The following is a 27,250-nucleotide window of genomic DNA, read 5'->3' as shown; positions in this document are numbered from 1 at the left end:
CTACAGTATTTAAGGCAGTCTATTTTTAAGTTAGCTGGAAATAGGCAAAGTGGACTGGTGAGGGCTCCTCTGAAATGTCTCCCCCAGATCCTGGGCATTTTCCGTGTCTGCGCTTCCCTCTGATGCTGCGAAGCAGTCTTGGCTCTAGCCCTGGTGAGGTTTCCAAAGGGGATGCTGCCCCCCAGGGTGAGGGGCGCTGTCTGAAATGCCAGTGTAAGTCCTAATAAGAAACTTCTGGTAAGGAGTTAAGAAGGAAATGAACCACCACTTTGTCTTCCCCAGGAGAAATCGCAGATACAGAAGGATCTCTGGAGGATTGAAGACGTCATCGCAGGCCTGAGTGCAAATAAAGAGAACTTCAGAATCTTGGTGGAATCAGTCAAAAATCCTGGTGAGTGTGCCATCTTCCTGGGGGTGGGAGTGTTGGAGGCCAGTGCCCAGGTGGGTAGGATGGGCCTGGGGGCAGCTGGGTCTCCAGGCCCTCACTCCTCTTGTCCTTGGAGGAGGAGGGTCCTTGTTCATCCCATCGTGTGTTTCGTCCCCACCCCTAGAGAGGAAGACGGTGCCTTTGTTAACTCACCCGCCTGTGCCTTCACTCTCAACCTCGACCACAGAGACCAAGCCACCCCCGCAGCCCAGCCCTCCCACCAGCCCTGTGCGGACCCCTCTGGAGGTCCGACTCTTCCCCCAACTGCAGACCTACATGCCCTACCGACCTCATCCGCCCCAGCTGAGGAAAGTGACGTCCCCCCTCCAGTCACCCACCAAGACAAAGCCCAAAGTAGTAAGTATTGATGACCTAGAGCTGAGCCGTCATCCCTCTCCACCAGATGATTATCCCTCTGTCCCTAGGTCAGCCTCTCTTGGGAGAGAAGCTTCTGGGGAAACTTGAGTAGAAGGAACCAGCCTGAGTCCTGAGGGAGTCCTGAGCCATGAGTGATTAAGGAGTGGTAGGGCCCTGCCATTGTGCCTTAGGCCCCCAGAACTGGAAGGGCCCTTAGGGATGGTCTAGTCCAGCCCTCCTGTTATGCAGTTGGGAAAACTTCGGCCCACCAAGAGGAAGTGACTGTGCTGAGTCTGTGAACTCTGTGATCTGCACGGTGCCGAGAGGCGTGTGCTGCCCCGTGCAGGGCTGCGTGCAAACCTGCTTACACAGGCCTGTGGGCGATGGGCTCTTTCAGCAGAAGAGTATCCTTCCCTTCACTTGCAGTTGAGCACTCTGCTGGGTTGTGGGACACATTTTCTTCACAATAATCGCATGGAGTATAGACAGGAGGGTCAGTGTCCCCACCCCACAGATAAGAGAACTGAGGCCCAGAGGTGTTACGATTTGCTTCAGGTCTCCATGTTAGTTAGTTGATGCAGTCCACATCTCCTGACCCTTCTCTGTGCCATCTGCCTCTAATTGGGCCTTCAGCCCAGGTCCTCAGGTCAGAGCTGTGGCCCTGTGGTTGCCTGGGCCAACACCTTGGCTTGCCTGGCGTAGAGAGGGGCAAGCCTTTGGCAGAGTCTGGGAGCACAGGAGACTAAGGAAATAGGAGCTGTGTTCAGGTACTTTGACAGTTCCTGTCTCCAGGGCCAGGCCAGCCTTGGCTGGAGAACACAAGGGGTCTGGTCCAAGTGACAGGGAAGTCATAGCAGAGGGGACCTTGGAATGGGGACCTCCAGGTCTTTGCCAATAAAGGCTTAGAGGAGCTTTGCCTGGACACCATGTGTGCCTAGGACCTCTGACAAGGTTGGTGCTCAGCGCTGGGTGAAACGCACGTGTTCCCATATCCAGCTCCTCCCTGCCCACCTGCTTCCAGCCACAGCCCAGGCCCCAGAGCTGGAAGACAGGTGCCGGGACCCAGAGTCATTGTGAATTTCTTCATCTTGAGATCTCCTTCCCAATCCCAGATGTAAGAGGGTGGGGCACCAGCGGCCAAACAGGAGGCAGGAAAATAGCAAAACAGCAAGAATGGCTGGGGCAGATGCTGCTGACATAGGGCAAAATGCCCTGCCAGCCGGGACAAGGAGCAGAGGGAAAAGGTGCCAGCCTGGGAGCTGGGCCGCCTGGATCCCAGTGCTGTTCTCTCACCGGCTCCTTAGCAAGACCCGTCCCCTCTCTGAGCCTCCTCAGTTTGCTCTTGTGCAGAACAAGCAGCTTGGAACAGAGGACGACAGGGGCTCCTCTTCACAGCTTGTCCTCTGTGGCTCCAGACCGCGCTCTTCAACTTGGTTCAGTCAGCATCAGGGTCACCAGGGGGGTCTTCTCTCCCCTCCTTCTAGTAATGTATGTGTGCTCACCAGTTTTACCATATTTTTGTTGTTTGCTCATTTAAAATTTATATTTGTGAAAACAGTGCTATTCATCCTGAAATTAACATAAGAGTATATAATTTAAGAAATAATAATAAAGAGACCACCCGTGTTTTACCAACACCCAAACCAAGAAATGGAACTTTGCCAGCAACCAGAAGCCCTCAGGCATGTCAGTCCCTTCCCGGTACAGGCCCTGTCTTTTTTTTCTTCCTTGCATTTTATTAAGACATAATTGACGGCACTGTATAAGTTTAAGATGTACAGCATAATGACTTAATTTACATATATTGTGAAATGATTACCACAATAAGTTAACATTCATCATCTCATATGGATACGAAAAAAAGGAAAAAAAGTTTTTTTCTTTGTGATGAGAACTCTTAGGCTCTACTGTCTTAACAACTTTCCCATATTTCATACAGCAGTGTTAGCTGTAGTCATGTTGTACATTACATCCCTACTACTTGTTTATCTTATAACCGAAAGTTTGTACCTTCTGACCACCTTCCTCCAGTTCCCCTGCCTCCTACCCTCTGCCTTTGATAACAAGTCTGATCTCTTTTTATTGAAGTTTTTGTTTCTTTGTTTTTTGTTTTTTTCTTTTTTAAGATCACACATATGGGGCCAGCCTGGTGGTATAGTGGTTAAGTTCACGTGCTCCACTTTGGTGGCCCAGGGTTCGCAGGTTCAGATCCCAGGCGTGGACCTACATGCTGCTTGTCGAGCCATGCCATGGCAGCATCCTGTCTACAAAACAGAGGAGGATTGGCAAAGGATGTTAGCTCAGGGCCAGCCAATCTTCGTCACCAAAAAAAAAAAAAAAAAGGATTCCACATATAAGTGAGGTCATACAGTATTGTCTTTCTCTGTGTGTTGACATTTCACTTAGCATAATGCCTCAAGGTCCATCCACGTTGTTGCAGATAGTAGGATTTCCTTCTTTTTATGACTGAATAATATTCCATTGTATATACAACACATCATTATCCATTCATCTCTTGATGGACAATTAGGTCATTGCCATGTCACAGCTGTTGTGGATAGTGCTCCTGTGACATTGGGGTGCAGATATCTCTTCCACATAGCATTTTTGTTTCCTTCGGATATATTCCCAGAAGTAGAATTGCTGGGTGATATGGTATTTCTATTTTTAATTTTTTAAGGAACTTCCATAGTGGCTGCACCAGTGTAGGCCCTCACTGCGAGACATAACCACTATCTTGACTTTTTGGATAATTCCCTTTTTTTTCTTTTTTAGTTTTACTATCTATGTTTACATCTCTTAACACTTTCATTTTGCCCATATATAACACAGTCATTGTGCTACATAACGACGTTTTGGTCTGTGGCAAACCACATATACGGTGGTGGTCCCATGAGATTAGTACCATCTAGCCTAGGTGTGTGGTAGGCTCTGCCATCTAGGTTTGGGTACGCGCACTCTATGATGTTCACACAATAACAAAATCACCTAACGATGCGTTTCTTGTTGAGACACGTGACTGTGCTGTATTTATTCTTTTACATCTTACATCTTTTCTTTAACATAATATCTGTGAGATTCATCCACATTGTTGCATGTAGCTATAGTTCTTTCACTTTTTTATTTGGCTTATTTTCTTGAATTTAATGCTATTTACCTTTGTATTAGATAATAACTCAAAGGGTACAAAGTCAAAAGATATAAAAAAGTATATAATAACTGTCTCCCATCCACCCTCTGTCTCCAGACATTCTACTCCCTTTAATCAAGGGCACTCACTGTTTTGTGTTTATCTTTCTGGGGAGCTTTGTAAAAATGTGGTAATTCCATGATCTTGTCAGGGTTGGAAACCGCTGATGCTCAAAGAGCCTAACGTGTATCTTGGGTAGGCAGCTTAACTTTCACACAATAATGAAGTGTGTTTCCTTGGAAGAATGCTGATAAACCTTTGCAAAGCAAGCTTGCAGCACCCTTTCCTGAATTCCTCAAAATTCTGAAAAACAGAGCAAAATTAGACTAAGAATGGGAGAGTTTAGGAGGCAGGAGGCTCCATGGTCGTTTGTCCCAGGAGTGGGTGTTCCTGGCAGTCAGGGGCCAGGCTGTTGGTCTATAGAGAAGCCACAGCCCTCAGAGCATTGTGGACAGGGGGTCTCAAGGAAAATAGTTGCATTCATCGCGACCCAGAGAGTGGGCTGCAGGGTAGGCAGTGATCCGCCCACCCCGACTGCCTGTTCAGTCCCTGAGTCCGGACGGAGGGAGTATTGTGTAAGCAGGCACGTTTCTGATGGGAAGGGCAGCCTGCTGAAGGATCAGGCACTGTGCTGGGACAGGGGCTGCTCAGTCTGAGCACTGTGGAATGGGGTGAGCATTTCTTCTCCAGGTGCGGGGTGGAAGGGGTGCTGTCATAGACTTGTAAACAAGTGCAGAGTTACTGGCCTGCTGCCACACTCCAGGCACGTGGAGCAAGAACATGGGCCCAGGACACTGAGTCTGGACTTTGTGTAGGTAACACTTTGTAAAATAGAGAATGTGTGAATCAAAGGGAAGAACAGAGATGGAACAAGGGGATTCTCCCTTCTTCACGGGTCAGCTAGGGGAAAGGTTGGTGTCTTTTTTTTTTTTGAGGAAGATTAGCCCTGAGCTAACATCTGTTTCCAATCCTCCGCTTTTTGCTGAGGAAGACTGCCTCTCAGCTAACATCTGTGCCTATCTTCCTCTACTTTATACGTGGGACGCCTACCACAGCATGGCTTGCCAAGCAGTGCCATGTCCACACCCGGGATTTGAACCTGTGAACCCCAGGCCACTGAAGCGGAACCTGTGCACTTAACCGCTGCGCCACCAGGCCAGCCCCAAGGTTGGCGTCTTTTGGCTAAAGTGGTCTTGCAGTGCACTGCTCTGCCCTTTGGGCCATGACTCAGTGTTCTCCCTCCAGCTCCCTCTCACTGTGCACTGGTTCTGGTTCTTTTTCTGAGCAGGAAGATGAGGCACCACCCAGGCCCCCACTCCCTGAGCTCTACAGCCCAGAGGACCAGCCCCCGGCCGTGCCACCTCTGCCCAGGGAGGCCACCATCATCCGGCACACTTCAGTGAGGGGCCTCAAGCGGCAGTCGGACGAGAGGAAGCGGGACCGGGAGCAAGGGCAGTGTGTGAACGGGGACTCGAGGGTGAGCAGGAAGGTGCCCAGGGGTTGCCCCATTGTGCTGGGGGGAGGGAAGGCGGCTGACGCAGAGCAGATATGGCAGCCTCAGACTCTGCCCACAGGTGGAGCTCCGGTCATATGTGAGTGAGCCTGAGCTGGCGACCTTCAGTGGAGACTTGGCCCCGCCCTCCCTGGGACTCGTGGGATCTGAGAGCAGGTACCAGACGCTGCCAGGCAGAGGTAAGGCGAGACTCTCCATGAGTCTTCCTGGGAACCCCCACCACCACCACACCACTGCTCCCCAACCCTCACCTGGTACCTCGCACTCTTCTGTCTACAGCTGTGGGCCTCAGCATGGGCAGCAGCTGTGAGGGAAGGCCTGTCCTCCTTCCCTCTGGCCCCCATCCTGGTTCTCTTCCTCTTTTATTACATCTGACCCCCAGAACAATGATAATAGCAATTACTGTAAAGCCTGGCACTGTTTTAAGCACTTTATATTCACGTAGTCAATATTCGTAAGAATCCCATGAAGGAAGTACTGTTGTTATCCGCATTTTAGAGATGATAAAACTAAGGCTCAGAGAAATTAAATAACTTGTCAATTAGCCAATAAGTGATGGAGCAAGAATACAATCTCATTGTCCTGGCCCCAGAGCCAGTGCCCCCTGTAGGCTGGGATGTTGGGTGACTGCATCAGCTTGGCCATCTCAGGCCTTCCTGAGGGTTTTTCCCCTTCTGTGTCACTCTAAGACTCAATGAGCCCTTTCTTTAAACAAACACACTTTTTTCCTCAATTGGGCCTCCTCATAGCCAAGACCCTCTTCCTTAGAAATCCCCCTAAAGGGAGGCCTCCCAACCTTTCTGCATCTGGGCCTCCTGGAACCCCTGAGCAGGCTGACCACGTTCCCTCATCTGATCTTCACCTGATCCTCCTGTCTGCTCCCAGAGGTGGGAGGGCTGCTTCCGCCCGTTGGCCAGGTGCAGAAGCAAGGGGGCACAGCCATGGTTCTGACACCTGCGGGGTGATGTGACTCCCAGCCCACTGCACTGTCTAGGCCTGAGCTGGTCCCTGGAGGGTGTGGGCTCTGGATTTTGCTGAGTTGAGCCTCAGCAACCCTTGGCACTACAGCCGGGGGCCCTATTCCCTTCCTTCATTACAGCCTAGAGGTGTTTATCGATGGCAATATTAGTGGCATCCTGGGCAGGACAGTTCTTTGTTGCTCAGGATTCTCTGGGCATTCCAGGACGTTGGCCATTCTTTTTCCCATTTGCTAAATGCTTGTGATGTCCTCAGTCAGTGTGTTGCCCGTTTCCAGATGTCAGGGACCACCCTTGGTAAGAATCGCTGCTAGTGGAGAAAGCTCAGGCTGTGGTACCAGCCCGGGTGAGATGATTCCTCTAAGTCATAGGACCCAGTCATGGGAAGCACGTGATCAATGATGCTCCTGCCATGTGACCTTAGACAAGTTCCTTAACCTCTCTGAACCTCTCTGAGACTTACGTCGTGCCCCACTACAATGGTCAGGTAATGCTTACATTGTAGGGCTAGTGGGACAAAAATCTCTATAAAACACCTAACACAGTGCCTGCCTGTTACATAGTAAGTGCTCAGTAAATGTTTGGTACCTTCTTTCATTTGTTCTTTCGTTCAGTCAGTTGGTCAAACAGGCATTGTTGAATTTGCAGTCTAGTTGGACAGGTATGTTGACACTGTGGTCAGTGCAGTAACCAGTAAATATACTGGGGATATAGGAGATAACTGATACTGCCTGGGGCATTTCAGAAGCCTTCACACAGGCAGGACATCTGAGTTGGGTCATGCAGGATGCATAGGAGTTCATCGGGAAGAAAGGGTAAAGGGGATTCCTACCCCTCCATCCCTTCCACTTGCCGAGTAGCCCAGGTCTTGTGCAGGTGAGGGAAGACTAGGGTAGTCCACAGATCTGCAGGGACACTGTCCCCCACTGGGGACAGAGGGCAGCCCTGGGCTGGCCCCTCACCCTCTACCCAGGGCCTTGCTTTTCCAGGCCCTAGGGAGGAAGAAGAGGAAGAAGAGTGGGTTGTTGGCTGGGCCCTGGTGGTCCCCTCACAGGAGTGGGAGGTGACTGGGGAGAGGCTGCTGGCTTGTCCACCCTACCACAAATATACTTGCGTTTCTTTTTCCTCACTAAGGGCTTTCGGGGTCCACGTCAAGGCTCCAGCAGTCATCCACCATTGCTCCCTACGTCACCCTCCGGCGGGGTCTCGATGCAGAAAGCGGCAAGGTAACCTTCCCTGTGAGTGGCCTTGAGAAGTTCTCGAGGAGCTTGCTGCTCCCTCATGCACAGAGGAAAGGGCTCTAAGGTGGACGGTGACTGGCTGTCCTGTGGGCCCTGGGGATGGCCTTTCAGGTGACCTCAGCCCCTCCTGAGCTCAGAGTCCTTGTCACCATGTGTTCAATGATGCCTTCCCCACTGCCCACCAAGAGGGGCATCACACTGCCTCTATATTTCCCGTGCCTCTGCCCTCCTCTTCAGCCTGTCTGGCATGCTGAGTTCTGGCCCCTCATGTGCTGCATGTGTGCCCAGTTGGGCTGGCCTGGGCCTCAGTGTCTGCATCTACAGAATGGGGTGCTGCCATGGGGAGCAGGGTACCAAGAGTGTGAGTATCATGTCCATGAGTGTGCTTAGAGGAAGTGGTTCTCTGTGGCCAAGAGGAGCCAAGCTAGAGTGTGTGTGTGTGTATGAGAGAGAGAGGCAAAGAACGGGAATGAAGCAGGCAGCATGGCTCCTTCTGTGTGCCCAGCCCAGCGGCTCTGTCTGTTTCTTCCCCTCCTCTCCTCAGAGACCCAAGAGTGCCTTGGAGCGCCTGTACTCAGGGGACCACCAGCGGGGCAAGATGAGTGCGGAGGAGCAACTCGAGCGCATGAAGCGGCACCAGAAGGCCCTGGTTCGGGAGCGGAAGAGGACGCTGAGCCAAGGAGAGAGGACGGGTCTACCCTCGTCCCGCTACCTCAGCCAACCGCTCCCTGGAGATCTCGGCTCAGTATGTTAGGAGGGTCCAGGCAGGCGGGGCGGGGACAGGGAGCAGAGCATCCCTGAGTCTCCCAAACACAAGCATGTCATGCCACCCCTGAGAGAGTGGGCCGTTGACCTAGATGGGTCAGAGAACACCCTGCGGGCTGCTTGCCCACAGTCCAGGCCACCTGTGTGACCTGGTCAGAGAGTGACGCAGAACCAGAGCAGGAGTGAGGATGTGATGGCAGGAACCCAGGAGCAGAGAAAATGCTTGAAGTCAGCCGTCCGAGCTGAGCCTGAGAGAGGCCTTTGTAGGCCTTCAGAGGTCTCAGCTGAATCGAGGTCTTGGGAGGACAGGGATCAAGAAGTGGAGGAGGAAGAAGGTGATGTGATTTGATGAGGAATGCAAGCCAACCAGCCTCCCAAACTTCAAGCGGGTGCCCTGTGGGGCAGCTGAGCACAGGGTGGTGCCGCACAACTCTGAAGGCTGTGGTCTCCCACAGCTTGTGGTGCTGACAGGCCTCACGGTGCCCCGGGAGAGCCAGGGAATCTGCTGCCCCCTGGTGGTGCTTCCAGGCTCTGCACCCTTCCCACAGTCGCCTTAGGTCCCTTTTGGAAACATTGCCTGTGACTTCCCTTGTTGTTTGAAATCCAGTGTTTCCTGAGACCTCTAGCCTGACTGTTCTTTCCCTAATTCATTGCACAAGCTCTTTTGCTTTTAGTATTACCGCTCATTGCCTCTCTAATCCTGCCTGATTGTGTTTACAGAAGCTTCTAATTTGCATTGAACATTTTCTAACTGGCCTGTGCTCTGTTACCAGGCTTATAATACAGCTCTTGTCTCCGTGGCCTAGCAAGCACTCCCATGTGTGACTCACCTTTCTGCTGCCCCCTTCATGCAGGCCTACTGACTCATAATTTACACATCCCCAAAGCTGCCCAAGGCTGAGCCAGCCTGCTGTCTGAGGGCTGTGGTCACTGGCAGAGGTCTGGGCATTATGAATTTTCAAAGTCCATGCCTTACGCCTGGACAGTGGACACGGGCTTCAGAGACTGCACGTTTGAGTAAATTCTACCAAGTCTAAGCTGGTTCGGTTTTAATTCCTCCAGTCCCATTGCACAATTTCTTATGGAGAACTTTTTGTTTCTAGTATTTAATACCTTGAATGATCTGTAAGATATACTATGTTCTGTATTCAGAGGTCCTCTGCAGCTGTTAGCTCAGACACCAAAGGGGTAAGACCCAGGATACTCATCCTGAAACGCTGCAAAGCCAATAACTTTTAAACTTTATGAGCAAATGTCGTATGGGGTAACACTGACCTTTTATAATCTGATGTCTCAATGTAGAAAGATTATCTAAAACTCGTAACTTGAATACTTTGTAATTTTTTTCTTAAAACAGACTTGTGTAAGTCTCTGCATCAACGCCAATAAACGTGTTGCTTAATGATGATGGATTGGCGTGGTTCTTCCCCAGGATACATCGTAGAGTCTAGTGAACTTTTTCTGTTTGTGGAAACAATCAGGCTGGGTTTAAATGAGGACTTGTCTCTATTCGAGCACTCATGAGCGTGTAAGAAAATGTGCTTTTCTTTGTGAATCATTAAATTAATTTTTCATCCCTGAAACTTCAACTGCCTAATCCTTTCATACTATGCCTGGAAACCGTCACCTAAGAGCGATTACATTGGTCTGGAGTCAGTATCGAGAGCTTGTGCATGAATGGGGGAAATGTGCTGATATGGCTATGGGTTTCGGGCTTTGGGGGGGCTTGAAGGGGTATCACAAACAAGGTGACCGCTTGGGGCTCTGTGAGGTGAATAGGGTGGGAGGGAGGAGGCAACGTGGGATGGAGGAACATCTTCTTGGCTCCTGCTCAAGAGGAGAGAGACTTTGAGCCTGTTCCCTCCTCTCAACAACCTGCTCAGCATCAGATGCCTGTGAGGACGCAGGCCAGGGTGATTAGGACGGCCACCGTGGAGCCACACAGCTGTGCTTGGATCTTAAAATGGCTGGCTTAGATTTTCCTCCCTGAAGAGACGCTTGTTACAAAGTTGATGCTGAGGAACAGCCTTGGGAATGTATTCGATTTAGCGCTTCAACTTTACATGGTTTCAGTTTTTCTAACTTAAAACACCTGCCTCAAATAGATGCGGTGGTACAGTGGATGCTGTGGTACGCAGCAGTTTATCTGCCTCACTGGCCCCAAGTTGCTCCTGCTTGGACCTCCCAGCCCCACTGTGGGTGCAGTGTCCCCACCTCTAAATGTATCCTGTTGGGAGTACCCGTTAGAGAGGCTCTTGGCTATTCTCTTTGCTTACCAGGGCCTCAAAGGGCTTGTTTTTTTTTTCATTATTCCTGAACTGGGACATATGGCTCCTGAACCAGAAACCCGCCTACGAGTTGTGGGCAACAAAAGGGGCAAATTCTGGAGCTCTGGAGCTGTCTCAGGTTCTGTTTTGAGGTCACCCTCTCAGACCTGGGAGCCTCCTGTATTGCTGGGGGCCATTGTGAGTCTAAAGTCATGTATCTTAGACTTGTGCCCTGGGAGTGCACGTTTGTTCTCTCTGGGGGCCCAGATCAGAGAGAGATCAGCAATCTGGAATCAGGCCATGTAAGAGGCACAGAGGCCTCGTTCTCCATTACACAGAGTTAGAGCACACAGCAGGGACTGTCCGTGTCACAAATCTGCTGCCTTGTTTCAGAGATGAGGTTGAAGTCTGTGGTCACACAGCTTTTTCCTGATGTCCAGAGGCTCATCTTCCCAAGGACCCCAGGGCCTGAAACACCCATCCACATGGGGACCGGAGCGGCCCTTTTAGCAATCAGGACTGCATTTAACCCTCTTGTTCTGTTGCCAGTGGAAGCGTGAGCAGGACTTTGACCTGCAGCTGCTGGAGCGGGCTGTGCAAGGGGAAAGGAAGGACAAGGAGGAGAATGGCTGGTTGAAAGTACAGGCCGTGCCTGTCACTGAGTTGGACCTGGAACCACAGGACTATGACTTGGACATCAGCAGAGAGGTGAGGGCAGGGGCTTCCTTGGTGCCCCCCACCCCCAAGAGGCACAGCCGCTGGGCTCCCAGCCTGATCCACCTTCCCAATGGCACTGGGAGGTGTTGTCCTAAGTAGGGACAAGGCTGAGCTTCAGTGTGGCCCAGGAGAATGGCCGGAGAGCAGCTTAAGCAATAGAAGGAACCCTGGCATTTTGATGCAGGTTCAGATCTCTCTCTCTTTAATTTGGGACAAGTCATTTAACTTCTCTGTGCCTTAGTTTCCTTGACAGTGACATGGATTGTGGTGAGGATTAAGTGACTCATCCTCTCGCCCTGAGGATTGGCAAAGATCAGAAGCCCTGTGCACAGGGCCTGGCACATAGTGGGCACGTGATGATGTAGTTGTGATTGTAGGGAAATGTTCCCTGGGGCACTAGGGGTTGGCTTTGCAACTGGCCAGTCAGGCTGACTTGGGCAATCAGACTGGGAGACAAAGGGGAGCAGGTTTGAAAATCACAGTTGAAATTTCCAGCCATGGCAGAGGCTGTGATCCCTGCATAGTTCTGATCTGAATTCTTCAGGCGCCCTCTGGTGGCTCAAATGCATCATGACCGGGCAGGCCCAGGAAAGCGAGTAACCCCTGGATCTCTACCAACGGACAGGTCTCTACCCAAGGGAAGAGAGGGAATCGGAGGGTGACAGCCTCGCAGTGTCTCCTCTGGCCTATGTCGTGCCATTTGTAAGCTCTGTCGAGCAGAGTCTCTGGCTGTTTGGTTCAGCTTTGTGCACCGGACACAGGGCCTGGCACACAGTAGGCGCTCTGTAAATGTCTGCTGAATGATGACTGTTGGATGAGGCGCACAGTGACCCGCAGGTATCCCAGGAGCGTTTGTGTGAGGACTCGTCCTGCCCTGATACTGCGTGAGGGGACACACTCTCACCGCCTGAGGGGAGCTCCGTCAGGGTGTAGGCAACTGACGCCCATGGACTTGCCGAGTTCTGGGGTCAGCTGGGGCTCCAGGGGCAGACGAGGCCAGTCCTCTGCCCTCAGACCTTCTCCCTTTGGCACCTCTGAAACAGCCAAAGGTCTGTGCCTTCTCAGATTTGCAAAAGAAGCTTCAACACACTATCTTGGCAGTGGAAGTATGTGTTATGGTGTCCTAATTGGCCTGCCAGGCAGTGGAAAATGTCCTTCCTTATCTCTAACCTAAATCCCTCCTGCTACAATGTAATCTGCTTCCTTCCCCTGGATCTGCCCTTGTTGGAAGTAACAGAGAAGAGCTTACTTCTTGCCATCTTTCCCCAGAATGAAAGATCTCCATGGATTTAAATTCGAGTCCAGATTTGCCCTGGGATTGGATATAGCTTGTTTTTAAAAGCTTCAACCAACCCCGTTTTAATGCTCTTGTTGTTTGAGGAGGAGAAAATTCCCCGGGGTGTGCAGAAGTTGCCTTTGGCATTCTTAGCTCAAGCGAGATTTCACCAAGCTGAGCTTGCTGCTGGTTTGTGTGGAGACTCGGGGAGCAGTCAGGGCCATTTTCCTCTTGAAAGCAATAGATACAGCACGGCTGCCTCCAGTCTGATCAGAGGAGCTTTTGTAGGGACAGAAAGCATTATCGCTTCCTTTCGTCCACCCACTCACCTACCCACCCAAGGAGTGTTTGCTGAAGGGCTACTAAGAGCCAGGGCCCTGCACTAGACAGCAGAGAGACGAACAGAAAACAAGAGAGAGTCGGAGGGGTGTGGGAAGAGGGTCAGGTAAGGCTTCTGGAAGTGAGGTCGGAAGGATGAGAACGTCACTTGAGCAAAAGGAAGAGCATACCAGGCAGAGGCTGCACACTGGGTCGTTGTGGCTGCAGAGGTTGTAGGGGTCACATTGGAGGTGGCATTAAGGATGATTTCTGTGTGAAGGTGTCTGGGATGGTGGAGAGAACTTGCGTCTGGAGTCAGATCCCGACTCCACAGTGGACCACTGTTGTGATCTTAGCAAGTCGGTAACCTCTGTGGGCTCCGTGTGCTTCCTCATGGCCAGGGGACGGGGCGGGGAGCAGGTCTGCAACCCAGAAGTCTCAGTCTTCCCTCCACTGCCTCCTGGTCCTCTCCTCAGCTGTCTAAACCAGAGAAGGTCTCCATCCCCGAGCGTTACGTGGAGCTGGATCCTGAAGAGCCACCCAGCCTTGAGGAGCTGCAGGCGCGGTATCGCAAAGCTGAGAAGATCCGCAACATCCTCGCCCGCTCCAGGTCAGCCCTCGTGCTGCCCACGTCCTGGCAGCCCGCTAGGCCTGACCCCAGGGGGTGGCTCGGGCCGGCTAGGGTGCATGTTTTGCCAGGCCTCCGTCTCAGGGAAGCCCTGCTCATTGGAAGGGCCAGGCTGGCTCTCAGCATGTCACCCACAGATCAGCAAGGAAGCTTGCCTCGGTCATCTGGGGAGTCCTGAAACACTCAGAAGGTCCATCTGGTGTCCCGTGACCCTGGCAAGTGTAGGAAATGGAGCCGAGCACAGTGGTAAAAAGAACAGAGCCATGGATGTGTGGGGAGAAGCATGTGCACCTTTGTCTAGAGAGAAAGTGCACCATTTTTATCTGATGCCCCCCAAATGGGGCAAGCCTCCAGGCAAGAGAGCCCCTCCTCTCCTGAAGTGGATGCCAGGGGTGGCAAGGGCCCATAGCCTGCTCTCTGGCCCTTCTGCAGCATGTGCAACCTGCAGCCGACATCAGGCCAGGACAGGAACAGCATGGCCGACCTGGACTCGCAGCTGCAGGAGCAGGAGCGCATCATCAACATCTCCTACGCCTTGGCCTCCGAGGCATCCCAGCGCAGCAAGCAGGTGGCAGGTGAGGCCATAGATGCCGGCCTCCAAGGCCGGGTCCCACCCGCTGCTCTTTGGGGCTCTCATCCCAGGATGGTTTGTGAGGGAGTTAGCGGAAAACCAGGTGTCAGGCTTGGGAGTTGGGAGCCAGTGGTGCGTTCTCCTTTCCCGTGAGCACTGCAGGGTGAGCTGGTGGAAGATGAGGGGGGCAGGCGAGGCACTGAGGGAACCGGAGCGCAGAAGTGTCAGAGGAAAGGGGTCTGGGAGAGGGTATCTCTAGCTCATTCTTAAATCTGGGAGTGGTGCTGCTGTTCAGCTTTCTCTGGGATTGCAAGTTAAGAACAGGTTTTTCAGGCCCCCAAGCCGAGGGGCCAGGGCTAAGATTTGTGGCCTCATGAAGAAGGGGGCAGGAAAGCCGTTGGTGCTTGAATTTCTTGCTGGGGCAAGGCATGGGGGGCCCCCTCGCCCTCCCTGTGACCCCTGCTTTGGTCAGCAAATCAAAGCCACTGTGCACCTTATCAGAGTGGCCTGTGCCCGAAAACTAGACTTGGGAAGTGGGACTTTGCTGGTCAGTGGGAAAAAAAATACCACAAATGGAAGGGGATATATGTGTGTGCGTGTGTACAAGTGTATGTCTGTACATGTGTGCCTGTGTAAAAAGGCTTTCTCTCCCAGCCAGGAAAGAGACTCGTGGCTGCTCCCTCTGCCCACATCTCCCCCACCTCTGTGTGCCCTCACAGTTCACTGGCACTGTTTCTCCCCAGAGGAAGCGGCCACTGTGTGTCTAGGAGGTGCCCTTGGCCAGAGGTGCTCTAGGCCTTCTGGGGAGAGAGAGGTCAGAGAGCCTGAAATGGTGTCACATTCCCCACCAAGCCTCCAACTCTGGCCAAAGGGTCTAGAAATGACCAAGGGTGGGGCCTACAGAGCCCTGAGGTAACTGGCCTTGCCAGGAGGTGGGGGGCGGGGGGGTCTAGTCTAGGGAGCAGAGCTTTATCCTCACCTCAGGAAGCCACAGGAATGCCTGAGGACAAGGGGAGGCCTGTTCTCTGTCCCCACGTCCTGATCCTGCAGAGTCTCCGAAGCCCCTACTGACCTGACTCCCTGCGAGGACGTGCTGAGTGGGCTGAGAGGTGGTCAGTGTGGCGTCCTGTGACTGGGGATACTGTAGATGGCTCACCCAGACCCTGCCTCCTGATGATCTTGGGGGCTCCCTGCGACCCATCTCAGCAATTTCTGAGCTGCTGCCCATGTCGAGGGTTCCAGCAGGGGCTACTCACCACCATGAAGCGCTTCCTGTCCCGCCTGTGCTTGCTCTACTATGTGGACCTCCGGTCCTTGGCCCCCTCAGCGCCAGCGGGCAGCGTGCCCCGGACCTGAGCCCTGCGTTCGGTTAGCAGGGCCTCCTTCACTCCCCTTGCTGCAGCCTGTCTTCACTCTTGTTCCCTCTTTCCATCTCAAAGACAGCTGGGAACTGCAGGCCAGTCCCAGCCAGCACCCCCCAGGGCCCATGGATGTGCCCCCCAAACCCAGGCCATTAGTGGTGGGCAGCGGGGCCCACCCCAGCCCCGTCCAGTGGGGCATCTGGTGCTGTGGGAGCAGACGAGGAGCCTAACACACCGCTTAATTCCTGTGTGCCCGTCTAGCGCAGCAGCTGGCCCTCCTCCCGCCTAAAGCCCCCCTGTCCTCCAGGACGGTGCCACCTTACCCCCCCTTAAGCAACGGACTCCACTACACCTTTGTCTAACACCTTCCAAGTAAGAGCCCTGCCTGGCGTGCCCCCCCCAGTGCTGAGCATGCCCGCCCCTCGCTGCCGAGGCATTGCAGTGCCGCCTGCTGACGCTTCCTTCTGCTGGCAACGCCGCCGCTGGGGAGACCACCTGGGTTGCTAGGCAGGTGGGAGTGATGTTTCTTAGGGACTCAATCCCCAGTGGCTCGAATACAATAGAGACTGTGTGATCCAAGCCCCCAGCCTCCCTGAAATCTCAGGACCAGAACCGTGCCCCTCCCCACCCTGCTCTCCTGCCTGTGGACCAGCACAGGCCACTCAGCCAGCCTGGGGTCAGGGGATTGGGGAGGAAGAGTTAGATCTCAGCCTCCCAGGGCTTTGGCCAAAGAAACCAAAGAACTAGAGACTGGAAAAAGTCCAGTTTTACAGATAGGGGAACTGGGGCCCAGTGAGGGGGTGGGGGCTCACTCCAGGTCACACAGAATGGGGGTCACAGCAAGGACTAGGACTGCCTTGTAGTCACTTGAGCACCTTAGGAGGGAGAAGAAGGGAAGCTTCAGGGGCAGTCTGCCCAGAGCAATGTGAAATTGGCCCACAACCACTCAGAATGTTCCAGCACCACCCCTCTCAGTCCTCCCCATGTGAGCATTTAGTGAAGAGAAGCAGCGTGGGATTAGAGAAGAGCACTGGACTAGGAGTCAGGAGGCCCAACGTCTGGTCCAGTCTTGTGGTGTGTTCTTGGCCTGGGCCTGTGGCTTCTGAGCCAAGTTGCCTCACCTGGAGAGCGGGGCTCAGATCAGCAGTCTTTTCCCTGATGTTCCATCTCACTAGAATTTGTAGCATTTGTAGCGTTTGTCTTTGTTTTACATACACTTACGGGTACCATTGTTGGGTGCCTGCCGTGTGCCAGGCACTGTGCTAAGCATCTCATCTGATCCACACAACAACCCTATGAAGATATTCACCCGCATTTTACAGGTGAGGAAATGAAGCTCAGAGAGCTTGAGGGACTTGCCCAAGGAGTCACAGCTTGTGTCAGAGCCACAGTTTAAGCCCCTCCAGTACGAGTTCAGAGCCTTTGTTCTCCGTCACCACTCATGGACTCCTCTGGGCCACCCTCAGGGGCTCTAGGCGTTTGAAGAAGGGAGTGAAGTGAGGGATGGAGAGCTCATGCATTGGGGGTGAGGGGCATGGTTTTCAGTAGGTGTCCCACAGCCTTGGAGCGGTCCGCATGCCCCACCAGCCTGAGGGTGGAAGGAAGAGTCGGCCTGCGTGGGCCAGGCTCTCCAGAGGTGTGGAGTAGAGACCCTGTGACCGAAGAGTCACAGGGAAATGTTCCAGCCAGGGCCTGCTGGGGCCCCAGTAGGGTGTGTGGTTTTCTGGAGATCTGAGTCTGGTTACACCCCCCAGGCCACAGAGAGGCAGGAGACAGGCTCTGTTCCTCCTGGCTTTCAGTGGCCCCGTGGCTGTGCGATAACCTTTTAATGCTCTTTTCAGGGCACATCCACATTTCCTCCTCATTAGGAGGTGAGTATGATCATCTCATTTTTCGATTAAAAACCGAGGCCCCTGGGGCTGGCCCCGTGGCCGAGTGGTTAAGTTCGCGCGCTCCGCTGCAGGCGGCCCAGTGTTTCGTTAGTTCGAATCCTGGGCGCGGACATGGCACTGCTCATCAGACCACGCTGAGGCAGCGTCCCACATGCCACAACTAGAAGAACCCACAATGAAGAATACACAACTATGTACCGGGGGTCTTTGGGGAGAAAAAGGAAAAAATAAAATCTTAAAAAAAAAAAAAAAAAAAAAAAAAAATACCGAGGCCCCTGGAGGCTGAGAGAGTTATCCAGAAGTGTCTCAGTGAATGAGGGCAGAGCTGGAACTGGTCACCAGAGTCCTCTTTGATCAGGCCTTTTGCCCTATCAGAGCAGGGACCCAATCTAGGGGCCAGCATGTGTCTGATGAACTTCCCAGAAGTGCTGGGGGCGGCGGGAGGGTGGGGCCAAGTGCTGTGAGTCCTAGAAGCTGAGGGTCCCCCAGCAGCGGCCGCATTGTCCCAGTTCCCTGCTCTGCTGCTCTCTGTCTGTCAGCCTGTCTGCCATTCCCTGTCACACGTGTGCACGGACATGCCCACCGCCTGCTCCCCAGATGCAGGCAGGGTCCTGCCAGCCTCTCATTGTCTCCTGTGCTTTTTGCCAGCCCAGGCAGTGACTGACCCGTGACCCAGCCTGCAGAGAAGTCTGGAGCCAGGGGCCAAGTGGAACCAGCTTCCTCCGAGAAGATGGACTTTTCTTCCCCCAAGGAAACCCCTTCCAGCTAAGCAGGGGTTCTGGCTGGAGAAAGGAACAGCCCACAGCTGTGAGGCATTCACCATAGGGCTAGGTCCTAACACCCGCAAACTTGTTTTAGTTCAAAATCCTTTTTACATATGACAGAGGCACTTTTGATAACACACTGTAAAATACTGATACTGTATTTTGGAATCAGAATGTATTTTATAATGTTCACCTCAAGGGCTGAGTGGCTGGAAAGGTGAGGATGCAGGATTTTGGAGCTGCACATACAGATCCAGGTACCATTTGGGTGGTAGGTGTGGGTGGGGGGAGGGGCAGGCCAAGCAGAGATCAGTCAGCATCCGCTGAACTCAGGTGAAGGTTGGATTTGAGAATGTGCTTCCAGTGGATTCCAGCGTTAGGCTCTTTGGTGTGCTGTAGGGGCAAGAGGGGCCCTGGGCTGCAGAGATCAGCCGTCCCTGACCTGGCCTGATGACCAGTTCTGGAGAGTGAAACTCCCCCAGGCTAGCATGCAGAGCCCCACTCTGTGCCTTGACCCCTGGGCTTGGTTCAGGGGCAACAGTGTGTTCAAGAGCTTTGGCTCCCGACTCACCCATGAGGTTCTCTCAGCAAAGGGCTCTTCTCAGAAGGAAAACACTTGGCTTAAACTTTTAAAAATATGCTTTAAATGCAGAAAAGGTGAGAGGAAGCACCTTTTGTTGTATCGTAAGCAATAAGCTCCACACTGGCTGGCATCTGCCCACAGCTCCCTGACTCCATACTAGGCTGTGATAGCAATCCTGGGATCTGTGCTGCCTGCCCTGGAGAACCGAGGTCCGCTTCCTAGGACTTGGTCTGGCGGCAGGAGGGCAGGCAGGTGCCCCCACCATTCCTGGTGGCTGGCAGCCAGCAGGACCACGATGACAGGACTGTGACTTGACTTCCAGCCCAAAATGAGGAGGTGGCTGCCACCCCAGGCCCAGTGTTTGTGGCCCTTTATTTAAGTCATGCGATCATGATAGTCTGCATATAGAAAATGAGGTTTAAAAGGAAAAAAAACTCCATTGGGTGGAGCCACACTTTAAATGAAAATTTGTCTTTGACTCTGGTCAGAAAAAATATCTTGAATATATTTAGAAGTTGCCGTCTATTTTTAACTAACTCCATATGCTGCCAGTATCGACTTCATGACATTTGCCAAAATAAGATTTTATTTTTGCCTTTATAAGATTTTGTTGGAAAAAATGAAATGAATATTTTGCAAGAAAAAGTTAATTTAAATAAAAGTGTAATGGTTTGCAAAAAAATGTGATGTACAGATTAAAATATTAACCTGATACACTTCCTGCTTCTTGCTGGCTGTATTCTCCTGAGTGGGCTGTTAGTTTTTTTCCCATTTCTTTGAGAAGTCCCCACTGTCAGCTCTTGATCCTGTTCGAGTTCACCTATGAGAACTTTCTCCTGAGGACAGTTCCTTGACACTTGACTGACTTCAGAAGGGGAAGAAGGCCTGTGCTCCTGGCCCTGGGTTGGGCTTCGGCAGCTGCTCAGGGTGGCCCCCCGCCCCCACCCGTCCCTGTGGTGGAGCCTCCGGGCTGCGGACTCCCGTGTGGGCTGGTTTGGCAGGCGGACTGCAATCCAAGATAGCAGGAGGGGCGCCACGGGCCCCCTTCCAACCCACATGCCGCCAGCTCCTTCCAATGAGGTGGGTTAGTGATGGACCGTTGCAAACTGGATTTGTGTTTAATTCATTTTGACTTGTGATGTAGGCTTAAAACAGAAGGCAAGAGGCCCGTTCAGTTTAGGGATGTGTATGTTTCCAAGTTGTTATGGCAGTTTTTCTTTCTTGCCAAGAAGAGCACCCGAGGTTTAGAGTAACTTTCCAACTATTTAAACTGGGGAAAATAGATTCCAAGGTATTCCGAACAGGGGACACTGCTGCTTTTTTAGCTACTGATCTCTTTTTTGAATTTTAAAATAAAAGATGCACCCCGGTTTTGAGCATTGCTTGGAGATAATCTCTACAGCAGATGAGAGTAGGGGTCAGGGGTGGATTCCTCCATAACTGAGTGCAAAGGCAAAACAAGGAACGGAGGCAACACCCCACAGGGAGACCGTCTGTAGGCATTTTCTCAGTGGAAACGTGTCAGTGGTTTTTTACTGTTGGTCTCAGTCCCTGTTTCACGCGCACAGCCCGATGTCTGAGGGAACATGGTGCCTCTCACTGTTCTCTCAGCACCAGCAGGGTGGAGGGGGAGCTGTTCTGGAAGGATCGTGACCCAAATTTCAGTCTGCAGAGAATGTGACACGCCCTCAGCTCAGACCCCATGAGGAGACGTGCAGTTTGGAGAAGGCACGCTCCAGCTGCATCCCGTGTAAGAGGCAGAATGGCCCGGCCCCCTTCTCTAACCCCTCGAGAGGGCTCTTGTTACCTGAGCTAAGATGGGGCCGTCCATGAAAGTAACGGCTGGCCAGGGACCCTCCTGATGGAGACCAGTCTGGGAAACTGCATGTGGCCCAATGATTCCAGCTTCGCTTCTTTACAGGGGACCACAGGACCTGAGCAGAGTTTGAAACGATGGGATTGCGGTTGACAAAGGGGACATGAGTGGGCTTCTCCTGCTTCTGTTTGCTGACATGTGCTCCTGAGTTTTAACTCTAACCTGGGCCCAGGTTGAGCCCAGGATATCTTATCTAATCTTAGCAAGAACCAATGAGAATATTTAAGCATCTGGTATGAAACAGGAGCTGAGAATAAAATCTTTTCCTAATCCCCATGGGAGCCTCCCGAACTGCCCAGAGTCTCAGCATGTCCAGGGCCTCGTTTCCATGATTAAAGTTGAGATGTATGTGCATTTGTGAATGTACGTGAAGTCGCTGCACACAGACTGATGGAGGTGCTGGAAACGAGCATTTTCTTTGCTCCCCATCATTCACTTTTCTGCCTGCCTTGACGTCTGGCTCTGGGGTGGAAACTGCCCTTTCCTCCTTCCCTTCCCTCAACTCCCTTGGCTGCCTTCAGTTAAGCTGGGTTCTCCAGAATTTTCTTGGCTATTGTAGGTCGTAGCCCAAGGCCAGGGAAGCCCCTATCTGCCAAGGTCAGCTTGGGGATGGGAGGCATCGGGGGTGAGGAGAGATGGGGACCCTGACTCAGCCAGACAGGAGCCCATTTGGGGCTTTGGAATTTTCCCCCAACCACAGCACAGTACTCCATGGCAAGTCCCTTTGAGTTCTCACCAAGGGTGGGAAAGAAGCAGCAAATTATTTGTCTAATCCACAAATCATATTTCTGAGACACGGCAGGCGAATGCTGGGAGCCCTCTGCTTCCAATTCAGCATCAGACGCCAGGTGCTCAGGCGACTTTGCCCATGTGGGTTGCTCACTGTTATGAGAAGAACAAAGGGATGAAGCTGGGGGGATGTGAAAAATGGCAGCCCCTCCCAGCCCGGTAAACACACCATTGCTTTGCCGCCTCCACTCCAAAGGCTACCACTTTCATTGCTCTCTGAGCAAAGAAACCTTTCTTCAGAGCGAGTGGCAGGGTACAAAGGCAGAGTACAAAATGTGTGCACATCACAGTCCCCGCAATTCTGTTTGAACAAGCATATTGATTGGGTCTGACCCTGTTACATTTTTTCCCTATTATTTGAAAAGGTGCATCTAAGTGTAGTGAATTGAACCAGTGGAGCTGAACTTTCCATGAAAACTTCTCAAGGTATTTCTTTAGTTCAAAGCTTTTGAATTTTAAAGGGCATTTTTAATATGAGTCTGTTGAGTATTCTCTGCCACAGCCAAACAAGGGATGTTAAATGCAGATGAGGCTGGAGCGAGGGCGTGCGTGGGGGTGGACATGCCTGCACAGCGGAGGGGGCAGGCCAGCCCAGGAAGGGTCGTGGTTTGTGGGGAGAGGCTGAGCCCCATGCTTTGGAGCAGCACACACAGACCTTAAGAAGGACCTCTCTGAGCACACTGGGGACAGCATAGGGGACAGGGAAGAGGATTCCCAGCTGAGCTACGCGGGGGCTTTTACATGGAGAGCCCGGAAGCGCTTATTAGGGGCTCCTTCTGATGGACGAGGGTTTTGTCCTCATGAATAAGGAGCTCTTCACTGCTCACACTGGGCGTGGGAACTAAGAGGGAAGGAGAGGCACAGTCCCTCGGCTGAGGTCACAGAGTCAGATGGAGCTGCCACCATCCTCAGCTCCTGGGTTGACATCCCTAATCAGTCACAGATGCTTTCCCACTGAGCCCTGAGCCGCATCTCAATCCTTAACTGATGTGATGACTTGGGACAATTTGCTAGTTGTGTGGGCTGCAGCAGTGGTCCCTCTTGCCATCCTGGCCCAGGGCCCTGGAGGCATCCACGGAGTCTCATTTTCCCCACACACCGGGGGGGCTCTCCTGGCCCACTGAAGGCACACAGCCCCCGTCACTGAATTCCTGGCTCACTGTTGGTCTGAGTCTCTGGCTCCGGAGGCCTCTTGGATCTAGAAAGCACCTCCTTTCTAGGCCCAGAATTCGGGTTCAGAGGCCTCGTCCCTGGGAGGAGCGGAAAATCAGGTCCCAGCCAGAAGAATCTAGGGCTTGGGCATCTCCACAAAGTCCCTTCAGGGTCCTTGCCAAATCTCCAGCCTAGGAGACTGGCCTGGGGAGGTCGAAATAGGTTCAGGCTAATAAATAGGTTCCCAGTAATAAGCAGTAGTTCTTTTTTTTTTTTTTTCCTCAGAGATTGGCACTGGGGCTAACAACTGTTGCCAATCTTTTTTTTTCTCCCTCTCTCTTTCTCTGCTTTATCTCCCCAACCTCCCCCCCGTCCCCGTACACAGTTGTATATCTTAGTTGCACGTCATTCTAGTTGTGGGATGTGGGACGCCGCCTCAACGTGGCCTGACGAGTGGTGCCATGTCCGCGCCCAGGATCCGAACCAGTGAAACCCTGGGCCGCCGCAGCGGAGCGTGCGAACTTAACCGCTCGGCCACGGAGCCGGCCCCTAAGCAGTAGTTCTTGGGGTGTCTTTTCTGCCCACAGCTTTGGGAATGCCAGCCCCTTCAATTCCTCCCACCTGGTTCTGGGAGCCCCCAAGGGTGTTTCTCATATACTCTGAAATAAGTTTTCTTGGCTCTCACATTCAGGCCTCCCTGCTGTTACCTGTATTTCCTGGGGCACACGTGCCGTACCAGTGACAGTAACAACTCAGCTTTTGTGGTCTCTGCTCACAATGGGGGTCCTCCGCCCACGTCTCTTCTGGTAATTTCTGCGAGACCCCAGGCCTGTCTTGCTTGAGCTCACAGTAGTCCTCTCGAGTTGTAGTTCTTTCACTTACGGCTTCTTGGTGTCCTCTGGCCATGAAGCCATTGCCCCTGTGCTCCAGGAGAACTGCCCCTGCCTGGCTTCAGCCCTGTCCCCAAGCCACAAACGCCTGAAGTGCCAGGGGAGTGTTTCTCTCCACAGAGTTCTCCCTGGCCAAGCCCAGGCTGCCGTCTGCACACACGCGGGAGAGCTTTTGCTCCCTAGTTTCATGTCTCTTGGGACTGAAAGCAAGGCCGTGTGCGCTCAGGTTCACTCAGAGCCCTGGGGAGAACTGTTCTTTAAGCTTCTGCTCAGGTGCTCTCTCCATGGGGCTCAGACACGTTCTCTCTGTCTCTTCCTCCCCCTCCCTCAGGGACACACAGACCTCCTTTCTATTGCTGTGTAGTAAACTGGCCCCAAACGGCAACAATTTCTTATTTCTCATGGTTCTGCAATCCGGGCTGGGCTCCACTGGGCAGGTCCTCTGCTCCATGTGGTGATGGGTGTTGGGAAGGGTGTGGGGTTGGGGGGTGGCACTGAGATGTCCAAGATGGTTTCTTCACTCACGTGTCTTGCACCCCAACTGGGATGGCTGGGTGAGCTGGGAGCAGGCTGGGCATCTGCATCTTTCCGTACAGCTTCCGCCTTTGTTGTTTGATCTTTCTTACAGCGTGAAGTTCTCAATGTAGTCGGACTTTTTACCTGAGCTGGCTTCCAAGGGAAGAGTAGGTTTGGAATTGGTGCAGGGTCACCTCCTCCACATTCTCTTGACCAAGGCAAGGCCCAAGGCCAGCCAGATTAAAGGAGAGGGAAATAGGCTCTACTTGTGATGGGAGGAGTGGCATGCACGCACAGGAGGGGAAAGAATGGACACTGGCCATCTTTGGAAACCGTCTACCACAGATCCTCTCCTCATTCTCCTGCAGCCACACTGGAGCGTTTGAGAGCCAGTGCACTCCCTCCAGCTTTCTCTTCCCCTGCAGTGGCCGCCTGGGTGCCACATATTTTGTGGATGGTGTAACCACAAGATGGAAGCCAACTGGTCCTAAATCTCCACTTGGAAGGGGACCACCCAGGAGAGGCCGCAGGACCCACAGCTCACTTCGCGTGAGTGAGAAATAAACTTTGATGGATTCATCCCCTGGGATTTTAGGCTTTATTTTCCACTGTCGCGTAATCTAGCCTACCCAGGTTGTATGTAGTATTATTCCCAGATTACATATGAGAAAACTGAGGCACGATAGTTCCACGACTAGTAAGCAACTGAGTTGAAATTTGAGCTTATGTCTGACTCCAGAGAGCCTTTCACCACTACATTGGCTGCTGTTACCTTGGAAAGAGGAGCTGTCCTGTGGGCCGGGATTCCAGGTCACTTGAAATAGAGTTGTCTCTGGTGAGAATGACAAGCTCACAGAGAGCGTGAAGAGACCCATGGGAGAGTGCCTAGCACAGTGCCGAGTGAGAAGTAGGTGCTCAGAGAATGGAAGCTGCCACTATGGCTGTGACTTGACAGCGAGCATGACCTAGGGATCCCACGGAGAGGCGTTACTTTGCTATACTTGACCTGGCCATTGGTCTGTAGATTTTGGGGCTCAGAAACCAGATTTGTCAGCACTGAGAGTGGGGCTGTCTCTCAGGGCTATGATCACACTGACTGGGCTCAGGGGACAGGTGGAGAAAATTGGGCGTGAACCCAACTGCCAGCCTACTAGTGTTCACTGACATTCCACCACCACCAGAGGCCAGGCCTTCCTTGGAAGGCTGCCTGGCAGTGTCAGGACCAGGGCAACCTTGGAAAGTCCTGGTGTCACTGAGCACCACCAGCCTGAGGTCCTGTCTCCACTGATGGATGCCCCCATCCCACAGACCTGGTGCCCACATTTCTGAACAAGAGCATCCTCACTCAGGACAGAGTAAGATGGCATGGCCCCTCAGGTACCCCCTTTCTATGTGACAAGGGCTGGCTAGTCCCTTATTGGTAGGTTGACACCGTGGAGAGGAGGCAGTCAGGAGGTAGCGAGCACAGGCTCTGGAGCTAGGCTGCTGGAATCTAATCCTGGTTGTGCTATTTTGCCAGCCCTGTGGCCTTGGCAAGCTACTTAACCTCTCTATGCCTCAGTTTCCCCACCTGTAAAATAAAGATTTATATTAGCAACTACCTCAGTGGAGTTGTCGTGATGATTAAGTGAGTTATTACATAGAAAATGCTAAGTACAGCTTCCAGCTCCTTTGGAAGCACTAGAAAAAATAGACAGATTAGTTATCGTTTACCTGCATTTAAATTATAATCACTTAGTACACGTCGCAATCTTATTCTTTAATCTATTTGTTTACTTGTTCATTGCCTGTCTACTTCGCAAGAATATACGCTTCATGAAAGCAAGGCTTATTGTCTTGTTCATTATATTATTCCTGGTGCCCAGAACAATATGTGCCACAAAGAAGGCGCTAAGTAATTTGTTGAATGAATGAGAGAATGAAAGAAGTCAAGGCCTGCTGGCCAGGGAGCCTTCTCTCTTCTTCAGATGACTTTGCCTCTCTCTGCTCTGTGTTACTGTTTCATACTTTAGGCCCAGCGAGCTTCCCTTGTGCCCTATTTCTAAGTTCCCTGAGTGGTAGGTAAGAGCGGGGGAGGGGGTGGAATTCAAAGCCAACCTTATTAGCTCTGACCTTGGGCAGGTCACGGAACCTGCCTCCACTTCTGTTTCCTCCTCTGAAAAATGGGAATAATGGTACCTACTTCTGTGGGTGATTGTGAGGGCCGAATGACATCATCCTCAAGCACCATCCCTGGCATGGGGGCGCTCAACCAGTGCTTACCGTGCTGTACGATCATGGACAATCCTTGTGAACAGCAGGGCTCCAGGTGGTTCTTCCACATTTTAAACCCCGTCTCCTTTCCCTGAATCGGCAGGATTAACAGATTTGGGGGTCCTCTGCTATCCCCCTGCCCCGGTCTTCTGCCCTCCGCCATCTGTCTGCCATTTTAGACAGTTGCCTGCAGCAAGGAAAGCAACGGCCCGGGGCTTTTGAAGTTGGCGTTCCCAAGGCTGTGCCACTGCCAGGTGCCTCCCTGAGCCCTCCAGGGGCTGAGGACAGGTGAGTCCTCTGAGGCCCCCCTGCAGCCCTGCGGCTGTCCGCCCCAACATCAGATCCACCTGTGCACGCCCCTTTGATGTCAGTTCCCACACTGGAGCCTCGTGCCCTGCTCTGAGGACCTGGGCTTTGAAGTTGTCCTATAAACTGAGCTTCCAGGAGGAAAGTTGTCTCTTGTGCCTCAGAGCAGGCTGGGCCCTGCAAAAGCGCGCCGAGTGCCGTGAACACCTGATAAATAATTCTTTCTGGGCCGAAGAAAGATTCGTTCCATTTAAAGGAGAGGAAAATTCCCTTGACCTTTTCATTGAAGTTCTGCGGGGGAGGTGGTTAGAGAGGGTTTCGAGCCTTCCCTGCTGAAGTCATGCGGGGCAGGCAGCTTGTCTCTGAGAGCTGAGCTCCAGTCACTGCTCCAGAAGCGCCCTGTCAGTGACCCCAGGTCCCCTCAGCCAGCCCTGTGGCCCTCACTCCTGCCTCCTGCCATGACCGTGGGAGAAAATCGGGCCCTCTCGCAGAGAGAGACGCCTCAGCCCCGTCCAGGCCAAACCCTGCTGCAAACGACAGGGTTTCTTTCCAGTGCCTGTCACGGTCAAGAGGTGAGGCAGACAGGACTTCCCACCTGAAGGAGTCCTGAAAATGGATGCT

At 52.6% G+C, this 27,250-nt stretch overlaps 1 protein-coding gene across 39 annotated transcripts in view; it reads left to right on the top strand.

The window, feature by feature from the left end:
- The window catches only part of PLEKHA7 (pleckstrin homology domain containing A7), a 198,920-nt gene extending 179,340 nt beyond the window's left edge, over positions 1 to 19,580 (top strand). For 15 of the 39 annotated variants that reach the window (XM_070491238.1, XM_070491243.1, XM_070491250.1 and 12 more), the window contains 11 exons: positions 283 to 391; positions 552 to 784; positions 5,260 to 5,451; positions 5,549 to 5,666; positions 7,599 to 7,702; positions 8,250 to 8,450; positions 11,287 to 11,445; positions 13,525 to 13,658; positions 14,109 to 14,251; positions 15,870 to 15,980; positions 18,149 to 19,580. In XM_070491238.1, the coding sequence (XP_070347339.1) occupies positions 283 to 391; positions 552 to 784; positions 5,260 to 5,451; positions 5,549 to 5,666; positions 7,599 to 7,702; positions 8,250 to 8,450; positions 11,287 to 11,445; positions 13,525 to 13,658; positions 14,109 to 14,251; positions 15,870 to 15,970 (1,494 nt within the window). In that variant the 3' untranslated portion in view covers positions 15,971 to 15,980; positions 18,149 to 19,580. Of the gene's footprint in view, positions 1 to 282; positions 392 to 551; positions 785 to 5,259; positions 5,452 to 5,548; positions 5,667 to 7,598; positions 7,703 to 8,249; positions 10,054 to 11,286; positions 11,446 to 13,524; positions 13,659 to 14,108; positions 14,252 to 15,869; positions 15,981 to 18,148 lie in introns of those variants that run through there. The other 24 variants (XM_070491258.1, XM_070491267.1, XM_070491268.1 and 21 more) reach the window with 15 other exon arrangements.
- The last annotated feature ends 7,670 nt before the right edge of the window (positions 19,581 to 27,250 follow it).

The sequence above is a fragment of the Equus asinus genome, chromosome 20 (genome assembly GCF_041296235.1).
Source record: "Equus asinus isolate D_3611 breed Donkey chromosome 20, EquAss-T2T_v2, whole genome shotgun sequence".
Taxonomy (NCBI): Eukaryota; Metazoa; Chordata; class Mammalia; order Perissodactyla; family Equidae; genus Equus; species Equus asinus.
This window is presented reverse-complemented; position numbering and strand designations above follow the sequence as displayed.